The sequence below is a fragment of the Danio rerio genome, chromosome 5 (genome assembly GCF_049306965.1).
Source record: "Danio rerio strain Tuebingen ecotype United States chromosome 5, GRCz12tu, whole genome shotgun sequence".
NCBI lineage: Eukaryota > Metazoa > Chordata > Actinopteri > Cypriniformes > Danionidae > Danio > Danio rerio.
In genome coordinates, this window is record NC_133180.1 from 32,910,253 (window position 1) to 32,925,983 (window position 15,731).

Here is a 15,731-nt window from a genome sequence, read left to right on the forward strand (position 1 = left end):
CCTTATAATTCCAAGGTGACGTTATGTTTTTAGTACATTTTAACATATAAAACCATGTTGATCTTGTTACAACTTAATTTTATAAGCTTTGCAAGCTGTTTTAAGTCAGGTTAAAATAACATGAGTTCAATAGATTTATAAGGTTAATTTGATTCAGCTTAAAAATGTAAGGCAACCAGTATATTTTTTACAGTGTAGATTAATGAATCCATTTCACCAGGCTGTTAATTTGTTTCAGTTTATAAGAATGATGTTATCACTGGCAGCAAACATGATCATTAATTGTCACCTTCGTCATCATAATCAATCTGTTTTGCAGGTATGCAGAAACTCCTTTTCACAAACATACATGAGTTCAGCAAATGAAGTTTAAGGTAATATAAAAGGCCTAAAGAGCTCATATTTTATCCTATTTTTGTATGACTGACTATAATAAAATAACGTCATTTCCAATTCAGTACTTCACAGTGAAGATTTAGTTGAACAGTTAACACAATGTAATGTTTACAGAGTCAGAATCTTCTATAATAATTTTCTATAAGAATTAGTGCTCATAAATATCCAAACCTTGAAATGAAAAAATATCAAATAAATAAATACAAATATATATTAAGCTATACATATAAAAATAAAGATTAAAATGAAATGTAGTGAATTGTCTAATGATGCTATCGTGTCTTTTTTAAGGAAACAGCTGCTTTATAACTTCAAATATTTTTTTTTTATATTTAAAAAAAAAAAAAAAATGAGAACATTAAATACATAGCTAAATCTCCAACAGGGCGAAGCAGTGGCGCAGTAGGTAGTGCTGTCGCCTCACAGGTCGCTGGGTTGCTAGTTCGAGCCTCGGCTCAGTTGGCGTTTCTGTGTGGAGCTTACATGTTCTCCCTGTGTTCGCGTGGGTTTCCTCCGGGTGCTCCGGTTTCCCCCACAATCCAAAGACATGCGGTACAGGTAAATTGGGTAGGCTAAATTGTCCGTAGTAAATGAGTGTGTGTGTGTGTGTGTGTGTGTGTGTGTGTGTGTGTGTAAATGTGCATGTGGATGTTTCCCAGAGATGGGTTGCAGCTGGAAGGGCATCCACTGAGTAAAAACTTGGTGGATAAGTTGGCGGTTCATTCTGCTGTGGTGACCCCGGATTAGTAAAGGGACTAAGCCGACAAGAAAATGAATGAATAAATCTAAAACTATTTAATGTCCTTTTCTGCAATATCTGAATTTATATTCTCCTTAGTCCTTAAACACAAATAAAGAATAAAACCAGTATTGCACTGTTATCTGACTTTTTTTTAACCACAGTATTACTTTATAATGATAGCTTTATCTTTTTTGCCTCTCTTTTAGCTGTTTTCATCAAGTCAGATTTATTGATTTAGTGGATCATCTGATTTCATTAATTGTCTCAGGACATTTTTCATTGAGCATGTGTAATAATCATCTATCTTGAATTCTTTTATTCACTCAATGACAATCCTATACCTGCCCATTCTAGTAGTTTGGCTCATGATGGGTGCTTGGTAAAATTACTAGGTCTGGCTCATCACTGTTAGCATCAAACTGGACCAGAAGTTGCTGCTGCTGAAGGGTTACAGTACAAGGAAAAAGTTTGGTATATAACAATAATTTGCAGACATTGTTGTTTTGCACTTTTCCTAACTAGCTTTGCATTAACTTACCGGCCATTTCATCGTCTTCATGTGTTTTTGTACTCCCACTGTCAACAAAAAAAAAAACTCCTCAGCCTACTACATTTGCCCTCGTCAGTATCTAGAGCTTTTTTTTTTATTTCGGGCCTTTTCAGCACCACCTTTGTGCATTTTATAATAAATTTTTCATCTCTTGCGTATGTCTTAAATGATTTGGCTGATGAGCAAGGTGCTGCAGTTGAAGTCGAATAATAATTACGTCTTCATTGACCTGCAGGCTGCATTCTTATCTTGGAACTGCGAGAAAATATATATAAAGAGTGTAGCTGCGGTAAAATAATAAAAAGAGTGAGGCTATGGTTAAAAAAAAAATAATGACAAATAAATAAATAAATGAATGAATAAAAAGTGCAACTGCTAAGAGTGTATAGGCAGAATGTGTCTGTGAAGTTTCAGCTCAAAATGCCCATCAGATCATTTATAATACCCTGTTGAAATAATCATTTTTGGGTGAAAGGGAACGCTGTTTTGAGTCTGTGCCTTTGAATGAACTAGTTCTCCCCGCCCCCTGTTCTGGCATGTGTGGTTCAGGATATCAGATAAAAAGCACAAGCATGGACAGCAATTACACTGATGAAGCAGAAACCCAAATACCACAGTGATCATGGTTATTTGATAGTTGTGGAGCTTATTCAGCCTTTCTCCAGCGATGAATGAGCCTCACACAAATGCTGTTACAAACTCTGCTGTGCGTGCTCAAACACACAGTTGTCTTTGCACATCTTATTGTAGCAAATGTTAGAGGAACATGAAGTAATGTCCACAAACTGGGATTCCTGATGTGTGATTGAAGTATCGTTGTTTATAGTTATGTACTGACATGCAGCTGTGGTTGTTAGAGAGGGGTCTGGATGCAGACCTGGTACAGTGCAATCTGAGCCGCATCCAATGCTTTTTGATGCGCTCACCTAACCCCAACCCTAACTCTAGCCGCTCTATTGAGTGCATTGTTTCTGACATTGCATCGCTAAGAGATGCAATCTCAGCTTGCATTATAAAGGCTGCATCCAGATACTATTGGGTGGTTAGAGAGTCTATGAATTACATAGTTATTTTACTGACTTTTCTTTATTAAAAGCCTGAATTGTATTAATGCTTATAATCAATCAATATCGGTAGTCAGGGATAACCACACCTTTACATCATAGTACCGCAGGTGGGCCTCAAAATAGCTTGGATTTGGGTCCTAGTTTAGTTTTTAAAATTGGTTTAAAAAGACCTGCGTTTGCTGTACACACTTTTCCTACACATATTTCCAACGGTTGATTTTGCATGATAGGAGACCTTTAAACATGTAAGAAGAGTCTTCATTACCAAGGGTAAGGGACAAACTTGTAAAATTTGTGTTCAAAAAACAGTTATCACAATATGGCTAAGTGTGGAAAAATAAAGTTCAAAAGGCTGTGATTATAGTTACTGAAGCATAAACAAGTATTGAATATCTATAATGTGTACTGTGAGGTGTTTAATATGTGTGCAACCATGTTGCCTTTTGAGGAAATGATCAGTCAGTTCTATAATAATAATAATAAACTATAATATAATATTAGAATGAATCTGAAATTGTAATACCATGTTAGAATGAATTTTAGTTATTAAACATTATAATTCAGATTTTTTTATATATTAATCTACTTTTTAATGATTTGAATTGGCTAATAAGTCGGTGTTTCATTTTATTATTATTTAAACTGTAAAGTTGCTAAAATTCTACATTCACTTTATGGCTAAGGGTGTTACTCAGTCATACCCATGCAGTGTTCATTTCATTTATGTTAAAATTAGATTAGAAATGTAATTTAGGTATTACCACCATCCTAACTTTAATGATATGCATTTGCAAATTAGGGCAGTATAGGTGTGTTAGATATGCTGAGTTAATTTTCACAATTGCAAAATATGTGTGCAAAAAACAGTCATCACAATATGGCTTACAGCACAGAAACATTATACAGCACAGAACCATTACCAGTCACATTTCTGCCACACTGTATGTGCTGTTCTGTATTCAATACTTGTATTGATATAGTTAGAATAAAATATCATATTTACACAAAAAAGATTTGGAAAAGAGCAAAACCACGTGGACTGGGCTTATCTGTGTTTTTTTTCTCTCTCTCTCTAAATTAATGCTTTTTAAATTGTTTTAAGCTGTGTATATCAACCATTAATGTGTTTAAGTTCTGAATAATGTTCTGAAACTTGCTACTGTTTGTAGTTTTATTTTTTCATTTTTGTTTTTGCATTATTATTTGCTTGTTTTTTAGTGCTTTCCTTTTGTCAAAATGATAATGAGGAATATAAAATCTAATATTACACCAAAGTTCTGTTTATTGAACCTATTTCATAAACTGCTTCTTAAGTCACATACCTATCAAGTGTTCTAGTTTATCATGAAATATGTAAGGGTAAAACCACAACAACTAGTGAATGAACCAATAAAATGGAGAAAATGAAATACAATAAAAGCTGCTGATTTTAGTCCAGGTTTATTCATTTCACAGGTTTAGAGGTGTGCTGAAGCAGGTTCCTTCAGCTTTGTTCACTCAGCTGCATCTTTGCCCTTGAATAAAAGGAGTAAACAAACACATGATCAGTATAAAACAAAATATATGACGTGATTGTTCCAAACTGTGTTAAGTCTAAAAACACATGAATCAAAAATAACCAATTACCTTTCCACTGTCACGGCTCTTGGCTCTGAGCTTGTTGACCTGGGACTCGGCAATGTCAGCGCGCTCCTCAGCCTCCTCCAGCTCATGCTGCACCTTCCTCAACTTGGACAGGTGAGAGTTGGCTTGTTCCTCCTGCAAAGTCACATACAACTGCATCAGTAAAAGAACATCTTGGAAGTTCACAGGTGTTTAAGTTCTCAAATGAGGAACTCACAGCTTCTTCAGACTGTCTCTTGTAAGCCTTGACCTTCAGCTGAAGCTTATCAACCAGATCCTGCAGCCTGTTGACGTTCTTCTTGTCCTCCTCAGTCTGTATATAGTGAACAGATTAATATGATCCATTTTAACAAACTTTAATTTTATGTTTACATGATCTAAACTTTTTCTTGGATGTCTTTACCTGGTAGGTGAGCTCCTTGACTCTCCTCTCATATTTGCGGACGCCTTTAACAGCATCAGCTCCACGTCTCTGCTCTGCCTCAACTTCACTCTCAAGCTCACGAACCTAAATAAAACACATTATTAAACTATTTTCTTAAATAAGTTTTGACTATGACTATTTCTGAGTGTTCCAACCTGATTTACTTTTAACATGATAATGATTAAGATGAGAATAAAATCCTGCTTACTCTTGACTCCAGTTTCTGGAGTTGTTTCTTTCCTCCCTTCATGGCCAGATTCTCAGCCTCATCCAGACGGTGCTGCAGGTCCTTAACTGTGACCTCAAGATTCTTCTTCATCCTCTCAAGGTGAGCACTGGTGTCCTGCTCCTTCTTCAGCTCCTCTGCCATCATTGCAGCCTTTTACATGAACACAAATCTCCATTAGACTCTTTTTTTTTAATACACTTTGAAACTGTTGTTCTGTTGCTCACATCAGTGATGGCCTTCTTGGCCTTGTCCTCTGCATTTCTGGCTTCCTGTACAGTGTCTTCAACTTCACTCTGGATCTGAACAAGGTCAGCCTCAAGCTTCTTCTTGGTGTTCAGAAGACTCGTGTTCTACAACATGGAAGCAACAAGATAAATGTATTGGAAGATGCTTTCAACTATATTAATGACATTGCGCAACAGAAAGCAAAAAACGAAGCCATTATGCTTTTACCTGAGAGTGCAGCAGCCCAACACGCTCACTGGCATCCACCAGCTCTTGTTCAGCCACTTTGCGTCCTCTCTCTGTCTGCTCCAGAGCAGCTCTCAGCTCCTCAATCTCAGACTGCATCAGAGTGTTTCTGCGCTCCACCATGGCCACCTGCTCCTTCATGTCTTCCTGTCCTCTCACGGCATCATCAAGGTGCAGCTGGGCATCCTAAACACAACAACAGTTTTACAGTAAGCTTTTTGTGTGTTGTGTAGATTAAATTTGAGAAGAAATATATATATATATATATATATATATATATATATATATATATATATATATATATATATATATATATATATATATATATATATATATGCACCTAAAGAGAAAGACATACCTTGAGTTGTGCCTGAACATTTCTGAGCTGTTTCTGGGCCTCAGCAGCCTGGCGATTGGCATGGCTCAGCTGAATCTCCATCTCATTAAGATCTCCCTCCATCTTCTTCTTGATTCTCAGAGCATCATTCCTGCTCCTGACCTCAGAGTCCAGAGTGCTCTGCATGGAATCAGTAATTCTCTGACTGTTCCTCTTGATCTGCTCGATCTCCTCATCCTTTTCTGCAAGCTTCCTGTCGATCTCACTCTTGACCTGGTTTAGCTCAAGCTGGACACGAAGAATCTTGGACTCCTCATGCTCCAGAGTGCCCTATGACAAAGATAAATAATTTATAGTATAAAATGTTTTAGAGATAACCCCATATAAATCTCCATCTCCGGATACTCACTTCAGCCTCCTCCAGGGCAGTCTGAATCTCTGCCTTCTCAGTCTCCACTGCCTTCTTGGACTTCTCCAGCTCATGGATGCTCTTACCAGTCTCACCTAACTGTTCTGTCAGATCTGAAATCTCCTCTGTAGAATGAAAAATAAAATTTGTATCACAAAGAACATTCATTCATCAGATTTTTTATTTTAACTGTTCGATTCTTACGCTGCAGATTCTTGTTCTCTCTCTTGAGGGTCTCCAGCTGATCCAGAGTCTCCTCATAGGAGTTCTTCATCTTGAACAGCTCAGTGCTGAGTGAACGAGCTTCTTTCTGGGCACCTTCCAGCTCTGCCTGACCTTCCTCATATTTCTGCTTCCATTCTGCCAGGACCTTTAGGGTGGAATATATCAGGTTTGTTCAACTTGTATTCTCCAGAAGAAAGCTAATACTACTTTCTGAAATAGAACATCACATCACAACATGACTCTAAATTTAACCTTGTCAAAGTTCCTCTGCTTTTTGTCAAGGTTGGCAGCCAAAGCGTTGGCTCTCTCCACATCAATCATGAGGTCCTCCACTTCACCCTGGAGTCTCTGTTTGGTCTTCTCCAGAGATGCACATTTGGAGTTCACTGCCTCAATTTGTTCCTCTGCCTCTTGCAGACGCTGAGCCAGCTTCTTCCTGTTAAAGATTTCACGGTCATAAATAAAAATGCATGCAGTCACCCAAATTTAAAAAAAAAAAACGAAGTCTCATTTCTTTTGAAGTTCATACTTGGACTCTTCAAGTTCTTCTGTGCGCTGGATGGCATCAGTTTCATATTTGGTTCTCCACTGAGCAACCTCACTGTTGGCCTTTGACATTCCCCGCTGCAGCTCAGCCTTTGCCTCCTGCTCTTCCTCAAACTGCTCACGGAGCAGGTCGCAGTCATGACGGGCTGATTGTACAGCATGGGCCAGTGCATTCTTAGCCTAGAAGGCAAAGTCACATACTATTAACCTGGCTCTATAGTAAATGTGGGATATATAAATGTATATTTAATATTGTATTACCTTAACCTCCTCTTCAATCTGTCTCTTAAGCTCCTCAATTTGCTGAGTGAAAGCCTGTTTTCCTCTTGTGAGCTGAGAAACCAGAGCTTCCTTCTCCTCAAGCTGACGGCCAAACTCACCTTTTAAGATTTACATTGTTGTGTCAGATTAGTACAGTAACTCTATTAGCTAATATCAAACATATTCTTTGTAATTAATAGTTTATCAGTTGACTACTGAATTTTTTAAAATTGTGTTTGCTGAAATATGACTTCGTTTGACTAATAAATTATCCTTTTTCTTGATTAATCATTGACATAAATAAAAAAAAATGCATATTGTTCATTGTCATCATAAGTTACCATTTTCAGTTTGAAGTCTTGCTCTTTGAGCACTGAGATCATTTATCTGGCGAAGGTTCTCATCATTCTTGGACTTAATTTCACTAAGTTGGTCCTCAAGTGTGCGGCACATCTTCTCAAGATTGGCCTGTAAAAATGAAGTCATTTGATTGTTATAAATTTGAACCAAATTAAAAAAATACTTAATTTACAATTCTTCAACAATTCTCAAACCTTTGCTTTGGCAACAGCCTCCATGTTGCTGGAAAGATCATCGATCTCCATTTTGTATTCACTCTTCTCTTTCTCAAGCTTCTGCTTGACACGCTGGAGGTTGTCGATTTGCTCTCCCAGCTCGGCCACACTGTCTGCCTGCTTCTTGCGCAGGGCAGCAGCAGTAGCTTCATGCTGAAGGGTGGACTCTTCAAGATCACGACGCAGCTTCTGGAATTCAGCTTCACGCTTCTTATTCATCTCAATCTGAGCAGCAGTGGCTCCTCCAGCCTCCTCAAGCCTCTCACTGATCTCCTCAAGTTCCCTGGAAAGATCGGCTCTCTGCTTCTCAACCTTGGCACGAGCAGCACGCTCAGCCTCAATCTCTTCCTCCAGTTCCTCAATGCGAGCCTATGAATTCAGACAGTAATAAAGCCTGTTTAGTCTTTGTTTCATCTTTGCCTTTAACGTTGTTTTTAATACATTTTAATTAAAAAAAAATGTACCTGAAGCTCCTTGATCTTCTTCTGGAGCTGAGCACCCAAAGATTGTTCATCTTCAATCTTGCTGAGGAGCTGGCTTGTTTCAAAGTCTTTCCTGTGTGTAAAATAGGAAAACGTTATGTGTGATTTGAAAACAAATTAACAATCACTCTAATATAGAATTTACAAAGAATCCCTACTTCTTCAGCTTCTCTTCAGACTGCTGCTTGTCATTCTCCAGGTCCATGATGGACTCTTGAGCCAATTTCAAATCTCCTTCAAGCTTTCTCTTGGCTCTCTCCAGGTCCATACGGAGCTTCTTCTCTTGCTCAAGGGAACCTTCCAGCTATGTTATTTGTAAAGTTGACATGACATTAATTAGGTGCACAAATTATTATTAGATCGTTATGATTCATTTTAAAATCAATAGCAATATGTCTAATACATTGTTATTTTAATATTTATTCCATACCATTATTCGTGTGGTATGAACAAATACTAAAATAATAACCCCATGACAACAACTTACATCATCAACTTGCTGCTCAAGCTTTGTCTTGGATTTGGTCAGGGTGTTGACTTTGTCCTCCTCAGCCTGGAGATCATCCAGAGTCTGCTGATGTGCCTCTTGGAGGGCTTTCTTCTCCTTTGTAAGCTTACCAATGCTCTCATCTTGAGCTGCCATTTCCTCTGTCAAGTTCTTGACCTGTGTGATTATTTGTATCATATATATTCAGTAATGTTTTATTTATTATTTGCATATTTAAAAGATGACAGATTATGTCTAAAAAGAAAAACCTTATTCTCAGTGGCATGTTTCTCCTTTTCCACTTTAGCCAAGGTGAGCTCCAGGTCATCAATGTCCTTCTTCAGCTCAGAGCACTCGTCCTCCAGTTTCCTCTTCTTGGCTGTCAGTTCAGCATTGATTTCTTCCTCATCCTCCAGTCTCTCAGTTGTCTCTTTGAGTTTAGCCTCAAGCTGGATTTTGCTCTTGATCAGACCCTCACATCTTTCCTCAGCATCTGAGAGATTCTCTGATTCCTGTTAAGAAAGCACATTGTTCTGTTATTGCAAACCAATTTGAATGGAGATGAAATTGAGTTTATTAAATTAAGAATACTCACAGAAGCCACTGCCAGCTGCAGATCATTTTTCTCTTGCAGCAGTGCCACCATCTTCTCTTCCAGCTCCTTCTTTTTAGCTTCAGCCTTGGCTAGATCTTCTTTGCATTTGACAAAGTCCTCTTTCATGGTTGCCAGCTCTTTCTCAGTCTCAGCACTCTTCAGCAGAGGCTTAATCTTGTAGTATACCTTCATCCATGGCCAGTGTTTGACATTCATGAATGAGCGGACATTGTACTGGATGGTGTAAATTGCATCTCTAATGAAACAATTTAGATGATTACATGTTAGAACTATTGCTTAAATTACTATTTAATAGCTTGGAAAGCTTTTTTTCTGCTGTATATAATTTTTTGTTGATAAGTTATGAGTATTTGTTGTTTGTATTTAAATCACTAACAAGGTTTGTACCAAATTAATTACATAATTAATTGAATCAGAGGTATGTATCTATCATGCTTTTCCTTACCTCCTCTCCATCATCTTTACAAACTCTCTCCTCATCAGGTAAGCACGGCAGAGAGCCTGAGTCATTGTGACCAGACTAGCCAGTTTCTCATCACGCATCTCCTCAAGAGTACCCAGAAGACCAGCTTTGAAGAACACCTGAATTCAGAATATGTCACAGGATATTGATTTATACACAGTGAGCTTGTTTAAAAACTCATGATTACTGAATGTTTCACTTGCTGTAGATCAAAATATGAACCTTTGTGTGTCCAAATCTGTACTCGTCATGATTAACATCAATAGATCCCAGGAGTTTCTCGCTGGCCTTCTTGTTGTCAATGAACTGTCCTTCTGGGATAACACTGGCATTCAGCACCTTGTATCTGTGGAAAATTCGACAGTGGTTTATAACCTTTAATTAACAGACTCTTACAGTAAATTACATTTTTATGAAGTCACATTTACCTCTGCTTGAAGTCAGCATAGAGGATTCTGCTGGGGAAACCCTTTCTGCAGATTCTGATACCCTCCAGTACACCGTTACACCTCAGCTGGTGGATAACCAGGAAGTTCTCCATAAGACCTATAAGAAACAGTTTACTCTATGATGTTGGTAATTTTTAGCATTATAGTGATCAACATTACATGCTGTGTTCATGTCAACACATCTGTCCCTTTATTTATTTACCTGGAGTCTTGGACTCATTGGGAATCAGACAACGCACAAAGTGAGGGTGAGTGCTCCTCAAGTTGGTCATGAGCTTGCCCAAGTTCTCCTGTTTAGTCATAAAAAGTTTTAGATTTTGTATTCACATTCTTAGTTTTTGATGTATTATTTCTTAAGAAAAAATCATTTCAATGTATTCAGCTTTGATAATTGTTTGCATTTGGTCTCAAAACAAAAATGAAACAAATACCCTGAACTGGGAAGACACAGTCTGCATGGAACCACCCTTCTTCTTTCCTCCCTTCTTTCCGCCGCCAGTCTCTATTAATTTAATGGGAAAAAAGCATGTATTGTAATTAACAGAAAGAGTAATAATTGTAAATTTGACTCAAAGTTAAACTGATGTTGCTTAATTACCCTCAACAACAGGTGGGTAGAGAGTAGCCAGCAGTTTGACTGAAGACTTCTGGTAAAGCTGCACAACAGACTCGTTCAGTGGATCCTTGTTCTTGTCCAGCCAGCCAGAAATGTTGTAGTCCACAGTTCCAGCATAGTGGACCAGGGAGAAGTGGGCCTCAGCCTTGCCTTTGGCAGGCTTTGGTTTCTGGAAAGCATTGCACTTGCCAAGATGCTGATCATACAGCTTGTTCTTGAAGGAAGTGTCTGTAGCCTTGGGGAACATGCACTCCTCTTCAAGGATGGAGAAGATACCTAAGGGCTGTTTATAAAAGAAGGTTGTTTGTTAATAAGAATTGAATGAATCTGAGAATAGACAATGGAAACAAATACATAAACCAGTAAAAACCTTCTCAATGAGCTCAATGCAAGCGGCCAAGTCCATGCCGAAGTCAATGAACTCCCAAACAATGCCCTCCTTCTTGTACTCCTCTTGTTCCAGCACAAACATGTGGTGGTTGAAAAACTGTTGCAGTTTCTCATTAGTGAAGTTGATGCACAGCTGCTCCATGCTGTTGAACTAGAGAAGGAAACAGGATTACTTACTGACTACTGAATATGACTCAGTTTGAAGTAAAAAGAAATGAAAGAATCCTTCTTACATCAAAGATCTCAAAACCAGCAATATCCAGCACACCAATGAAGAAATTTCTTTGTTGTTTTGTGTCCAACATCTGGTTGATACGAACGACCATCCACAAGAACATCCTCTCATAGATAGATTTGGACAAGGCGCTAACAGAGTTGTACACCTGTAAGTTGAACAAAGTTACAGTTGTATCAGAATGTTAGCTTTATATATATATAAATCTAGTGATAACTAGTTAGATGAGTTTCTAATAAAAGACAACAGCATGCTGAAAATGTTACTACATACCTGTGGTACAGTCTGTCCTTTGGTCACAAACTCATTTCCGACCTTGACTCTGGGGTAGCACAAAGCCTTCAGCATATCAGCAGAGTTCAAACCCAGAAGGTAACCAATTTTGTCAGCCTCTGCAATACAAACATTTGAAAATATGATTCCTTTTCTTGTCTTGAAAATTCAACCATTTTTGCTTATAAACAGAAACAATGATCTGCATGGGATGACACACATTAGTGCATCTGAGTCTCACCCTCTGTGCCGTCAGGCTCTGCCTGCTCCTCACGCTGCTTCTGCTTGAACTTCATGTTACCATGATGAAGCACAGCTCCAGTGAACTTGTAGATGCCCATTTTCTCTTCATTATTGAAGCCCAGAATGTCAATAGCAGTCTGGAGATTACAGAGAAGAATGAGACCCACGATCTGTCATATCTATATAGAATATATCAATAATCAAACATTGACTCACATCAGTAGCAACCAGCTCCTCTTTATCATCAATGCTTGCCACTGTGATCTGACCCTGACTGCACATAGGGAAGTCATAGGGGTTGGTGGTGATGAGCGTCATTTCTGTAAAATAAGAGCAGAACATTTATTATGCAGTTTTACAATATTACATTTACAATTACATGCACTGAATAAAATATGTGCATCTACCAATCAGCTCAGGCTTGTGGTTGGTCATCATCTGGTAGAAGATGTGGTAGCCTCTCTCATCTGGAAGCTGGAATGTCACTCTAGATTTCTCCAGCAGATCTGTTGAGAGAATCAACTTGAGTCACAATCATCTGAAGAGTGACAGACAAAGACAGATTAAATCACGTCCACGTACATGTCTCAATGTCAGCACTAGCCAGTTTTCCAGACGTGCCGAAATGAATTCTGATGAATTTACCCTGTTTTAAACATAATAACAAAACAATAATAACAACAATTAGAATCAAAATAAAACCAATTTATAGAAAAACCAACTGACTAAGATGTGACTTACAAAACGAGAGGAGTTGTCATTTCTCACAGTCTTGGCATTACCATAAGCCTCAAGCAGAGGGTTGGCAGCAATGATCTGATCCTCAAGAGAGCCCTGTGTTGTACGGCAAGGTTTCATAAATTTTCTAATTCATTTCTAAACACTGCTTTCAGAATATTTTCTATATATATTTTTTTATCTCATGCCTGCATTTTGCCAGAAGCTTGCTCTTTCTTCTTTTCAGGGCCCTGAACTGCAACAGTGGCAAAGTACTGGATGACACGTTTGGTGTTCACAGTCTTTCCAGCACCAGATTCTCCACTGGTTTATGAGAGACAAGAAGACAGAAGGTGATAAGACATGTAGAAGTTGCACCAGAGGAAAATAAACCTGTTCTCAGCATCTCTATTAGATTAGATACATACGTAATCAGGACAGACTGGTTCTCTCTGTCTGTAAATGCAAAGGTAATAATGTTTTAGCAATTGTTTTGTTAAAATGATAAATGTGAACTTGTGTGTAATTCAGATCTTGTAAATGAGATCTCACCAGTCAACATGAACTGATAGGCGTTGTCAGAGACAGAGAAGATGTGGGGTGGAGCCTCCATACGCTTCTTGCCTCTGTAGGCAGCAACCACTTCTGCGTCATACACTGGGAGCCACTTGTAGGGGTTCACAGTGGCGCAGAACAGCCCAGAGTAGGTCTGAAATGAGGAGAGAAGTGGTCAGATGGCAAACACACAGACTAAATGTCTTGAAGTGCTGTTGTAGGTTGTTTCAGAACTTACGTAGATCATCCATGCTGCATAACGCTCTTTGAGGTTATACAGCACAGAGGGTTCATTGAGATGGGTCATCATGGCCATGTCCTCAATCTTGTCAAACTTGGGAGGATTCATTGGGTGGACATCATCCTCCTTAACAACTTTCTCCTATAAAAGTCATACAGTCAATAATAGATTTATCAAGACTGTGTTATTGTAATAATAATTTATTTTAATCATTCTGAAATGTAAAAAAAATTACCTCCTTAGTGTCAAGGGTAATAACAGTGACTTTGCCACCATCTTTGCTCTTGATTGTTCCCTTGACGTACAGCTCTTTGTCATCAACCACATAACAAGCGGTTTTGGCATCAAAGGGTTTGTTCTGAGCCTCAACTCTCTCCTTCTCAGGCTTACGGAGGTAAATGGCAGCCTTGCCATAAACGGCCATCTCCGCGTCAGTACTCATGATGGCGGCTTACTTCTAAATTTAAAGATTGTCACAATCATCAAAAAATTATTAAAGTTACAGTTAGGTTAAAATCCCTTAACTTACTTTAAATATATTTGATTTACTACTTAAGGTTACTTATTAACTTACAGATTTCAGCTCCAACTATAATCAAGGACACTTGAGCAAACTAATAAGGTCTTCAAACCTACTAGCAAGTTACAGGTACATAGGATTGAGGAGGATTTGAACTAAACTCTACAGATTTATGCACAGAGAACTGTAGTTTAAAGCATGGATATTGCTTTTATATATATATATATATATATATATATATATATATATATATATATATATATATATATATATATATATATATATATATATATATATATATATATATATATAAATGTCTTTATTCCTACACAGCACCAGAGCACTAATGCATTTTATGTTTAACTTTAATACAATTTTTTGCATATTTACCTGACCACACTCCCACAGTTTCTGATGAAATTCTGCAACACTGCAAAACACACAGTAACATGTAAACTTTATTCCAAACAATTGATAGTTATCAAATAACATCCCTTATTTTTTTTTTTTTTAAAAAACTGCATATTTTCTGAAGAAAAAAAAAACTGTGTAAACTCACCACAATCAAGCCTGGCTGATCTTCTGAACGCAGAGATCTCCAGTCCAGCTCAAGCTCTTTATACTGTACTTGAATTGCAAGCAGTGCAGAAGTTAAATATGTCATGTACCAAATATGGCTAAAGGTGGAGTTTGCAAACATACTTGGGGACCACAAAATGGAAACAACTTTTTTTAAAGAGTTAACTGTGAGATAATATATATATATATATATATATATATATATATATATATATATATATATATATATATATATATATATATATATATATATATATATATATATAGATTACAGATGACATTTAAGGTGATACATATTGTATCTGTAAACATGAAACAGAAAACAAAAGATTAAAAATGATTCAAGGTATAGTCTATTTCTTGATGAGATTGCCTGTATAAGGTTACATTGATCAAAACTAAATAAATCACGTTATATATTTAGATCATTACGTTATGGCTGATTATTTTTCAAAATGTGCAAAATTAGTTGATTTTAGAATGCGATTGTTTTCTATAATTTGGCATTTTTATTAAACTCTCGTTGGCACTGCTAAATCATTTAGATTTTTGAAACTTTTAAAGAGTTTGTTTGAGTTTACATTCCATAGACAAGCATGTGCAAGGGTCACATCTATTGTTTTGTCTTACATGTTACAAAAGTTATGATTTTATAAGAATGACTGTTCGAAATTGTTCCAGTACAAATGCACTGTAACCTTTTGTTCATTTTAGTTAGTTTAGTTTAAATTCAGAATTCTTAGATTCATTTCATTTATAAGACAGATCAACAGATCGACCAGTGGACTTGACAGTGATTTTAGAAACATTTGTGACATTGCAGTGATATAATATTCTGTGCTTTCAGTCCTGCTTTTATTTATTAATAGATAGGACACAACAGGTGAAGTTTATTTCAGTATTGTCTAATGTAGCAACATGCAGTACAGAGACTGGTGTTTGAAAATTAATTATTATACAAGTGAGTGTATCAGTCAGCAGTCAAATCTGTACACTCTGAACCTTTCTGT

General features: G+C 37.3%; 1 protein-coding gene across 2 annotated transcripts; it reads right to left on the reverse strand.

Moving 5' to 3' along the window:
• Positions 1-4,176: 4,176 nt before the first annotated feature.
• Positions 4,177-14,770, reverse strand: myhz1.1 (myosin, heavy polypeptide 1.1, skeletal muscle). 2 transcript variants are annotated; one of them, NM_001115089.2, is made up of 41 exons: positions 14,702-14,770; positions 14,533-14,572; positions 13,858-14,079; positions 13,620-13,763; positions 13,379-13,535; positions 13,255-13,282; positions 13,036-13,150; positions 12,851-12,943; positions 12,692-12,755; positions 12,517-12,615; positions 12,326-12,429; positions 12,108-12,246; positions 11,867-11,985; positions 11,592-11,741; positions 11,339-11,509; positions 10,951-11,251; positions 10,784-10,854; positions 10,555-10,642; positions 10,332-10,449; positions 10,126-10,249; positions 9,886-10,022; positions 9,420-9,675; positions 9,094-9,336; positions 8,825-9,001; positions 8,496-8,641; positions 8,320-8,410; positions 7,835-8,224; positions 7,622-7,748; positions 7,281-7,399; positions 7,003-7,199; positions 6,726-6,909; positions 6,453-6,618; positions 6,249-6,373; positions 5,861-6,169; positions 5,485-5,688; positions 5,256-5,381; positions 5,011-5,181; positions 4,782-4,886; positions 4,596-4,691; positions 4,382-4,513; positions 4,177-4,269 (listed from the first exon to the last, which is right to left on the reverse strand). In NM_001115089.2, exons 3-41 carry the CDS (start codon positions 14,062-14,064, stop codon positions 4,249-4,251), a joined length of 5,814 nt encoding a protein of 1,937 aa, NP_001108561.1. In that variant the 5' UTR covers positions 14,065-14,079; positions 14,533-14,572; positions 14,702-14,770; the 3' UTR covers positions 4,177-4,248. The 2 variants fall into 2 exon arrangements, with proteins under 2 accessions (NP_001108561.1, NP_001124138.2); NM_001130666.2 differs by lacking the exons at positions 14,533-14,572; positions 14,702-14,770 and having other exon boundaries at positions 13,858-14,081.
• Between the last annotated feature and the right edge of the window lie 961 nt (positions 14,771-15,731).

What these genes read in the sequence shown, in the direction of transcription:
- myhz1.1 (NM_001115089.2), bottom strand. Translation starts at nt 14,064, where the DNA reads ATGAGTACTGACGCGGAGATGGCCGTTTATGGCAAGGCTGCCATTTAC. An exon ending in TTGAGCAGCAAGTTGATGAT is followed by an intron (nt 8,642 to 8,824) that starts GTAAGTTGTTGT and finishes CAAATAACATAG; the next exon opens with CTGGAAGGTTCCCTTGAGCA. An exon ending in GAAGAACTTGAAGAGTCCAA is followed by an intron (nt 6,910 to 7,002) that starts GTATGAACTTCA and finishes AATCTTTAACAG; the next exon opens with GAAGAAGCTGGCTCAGCGTC.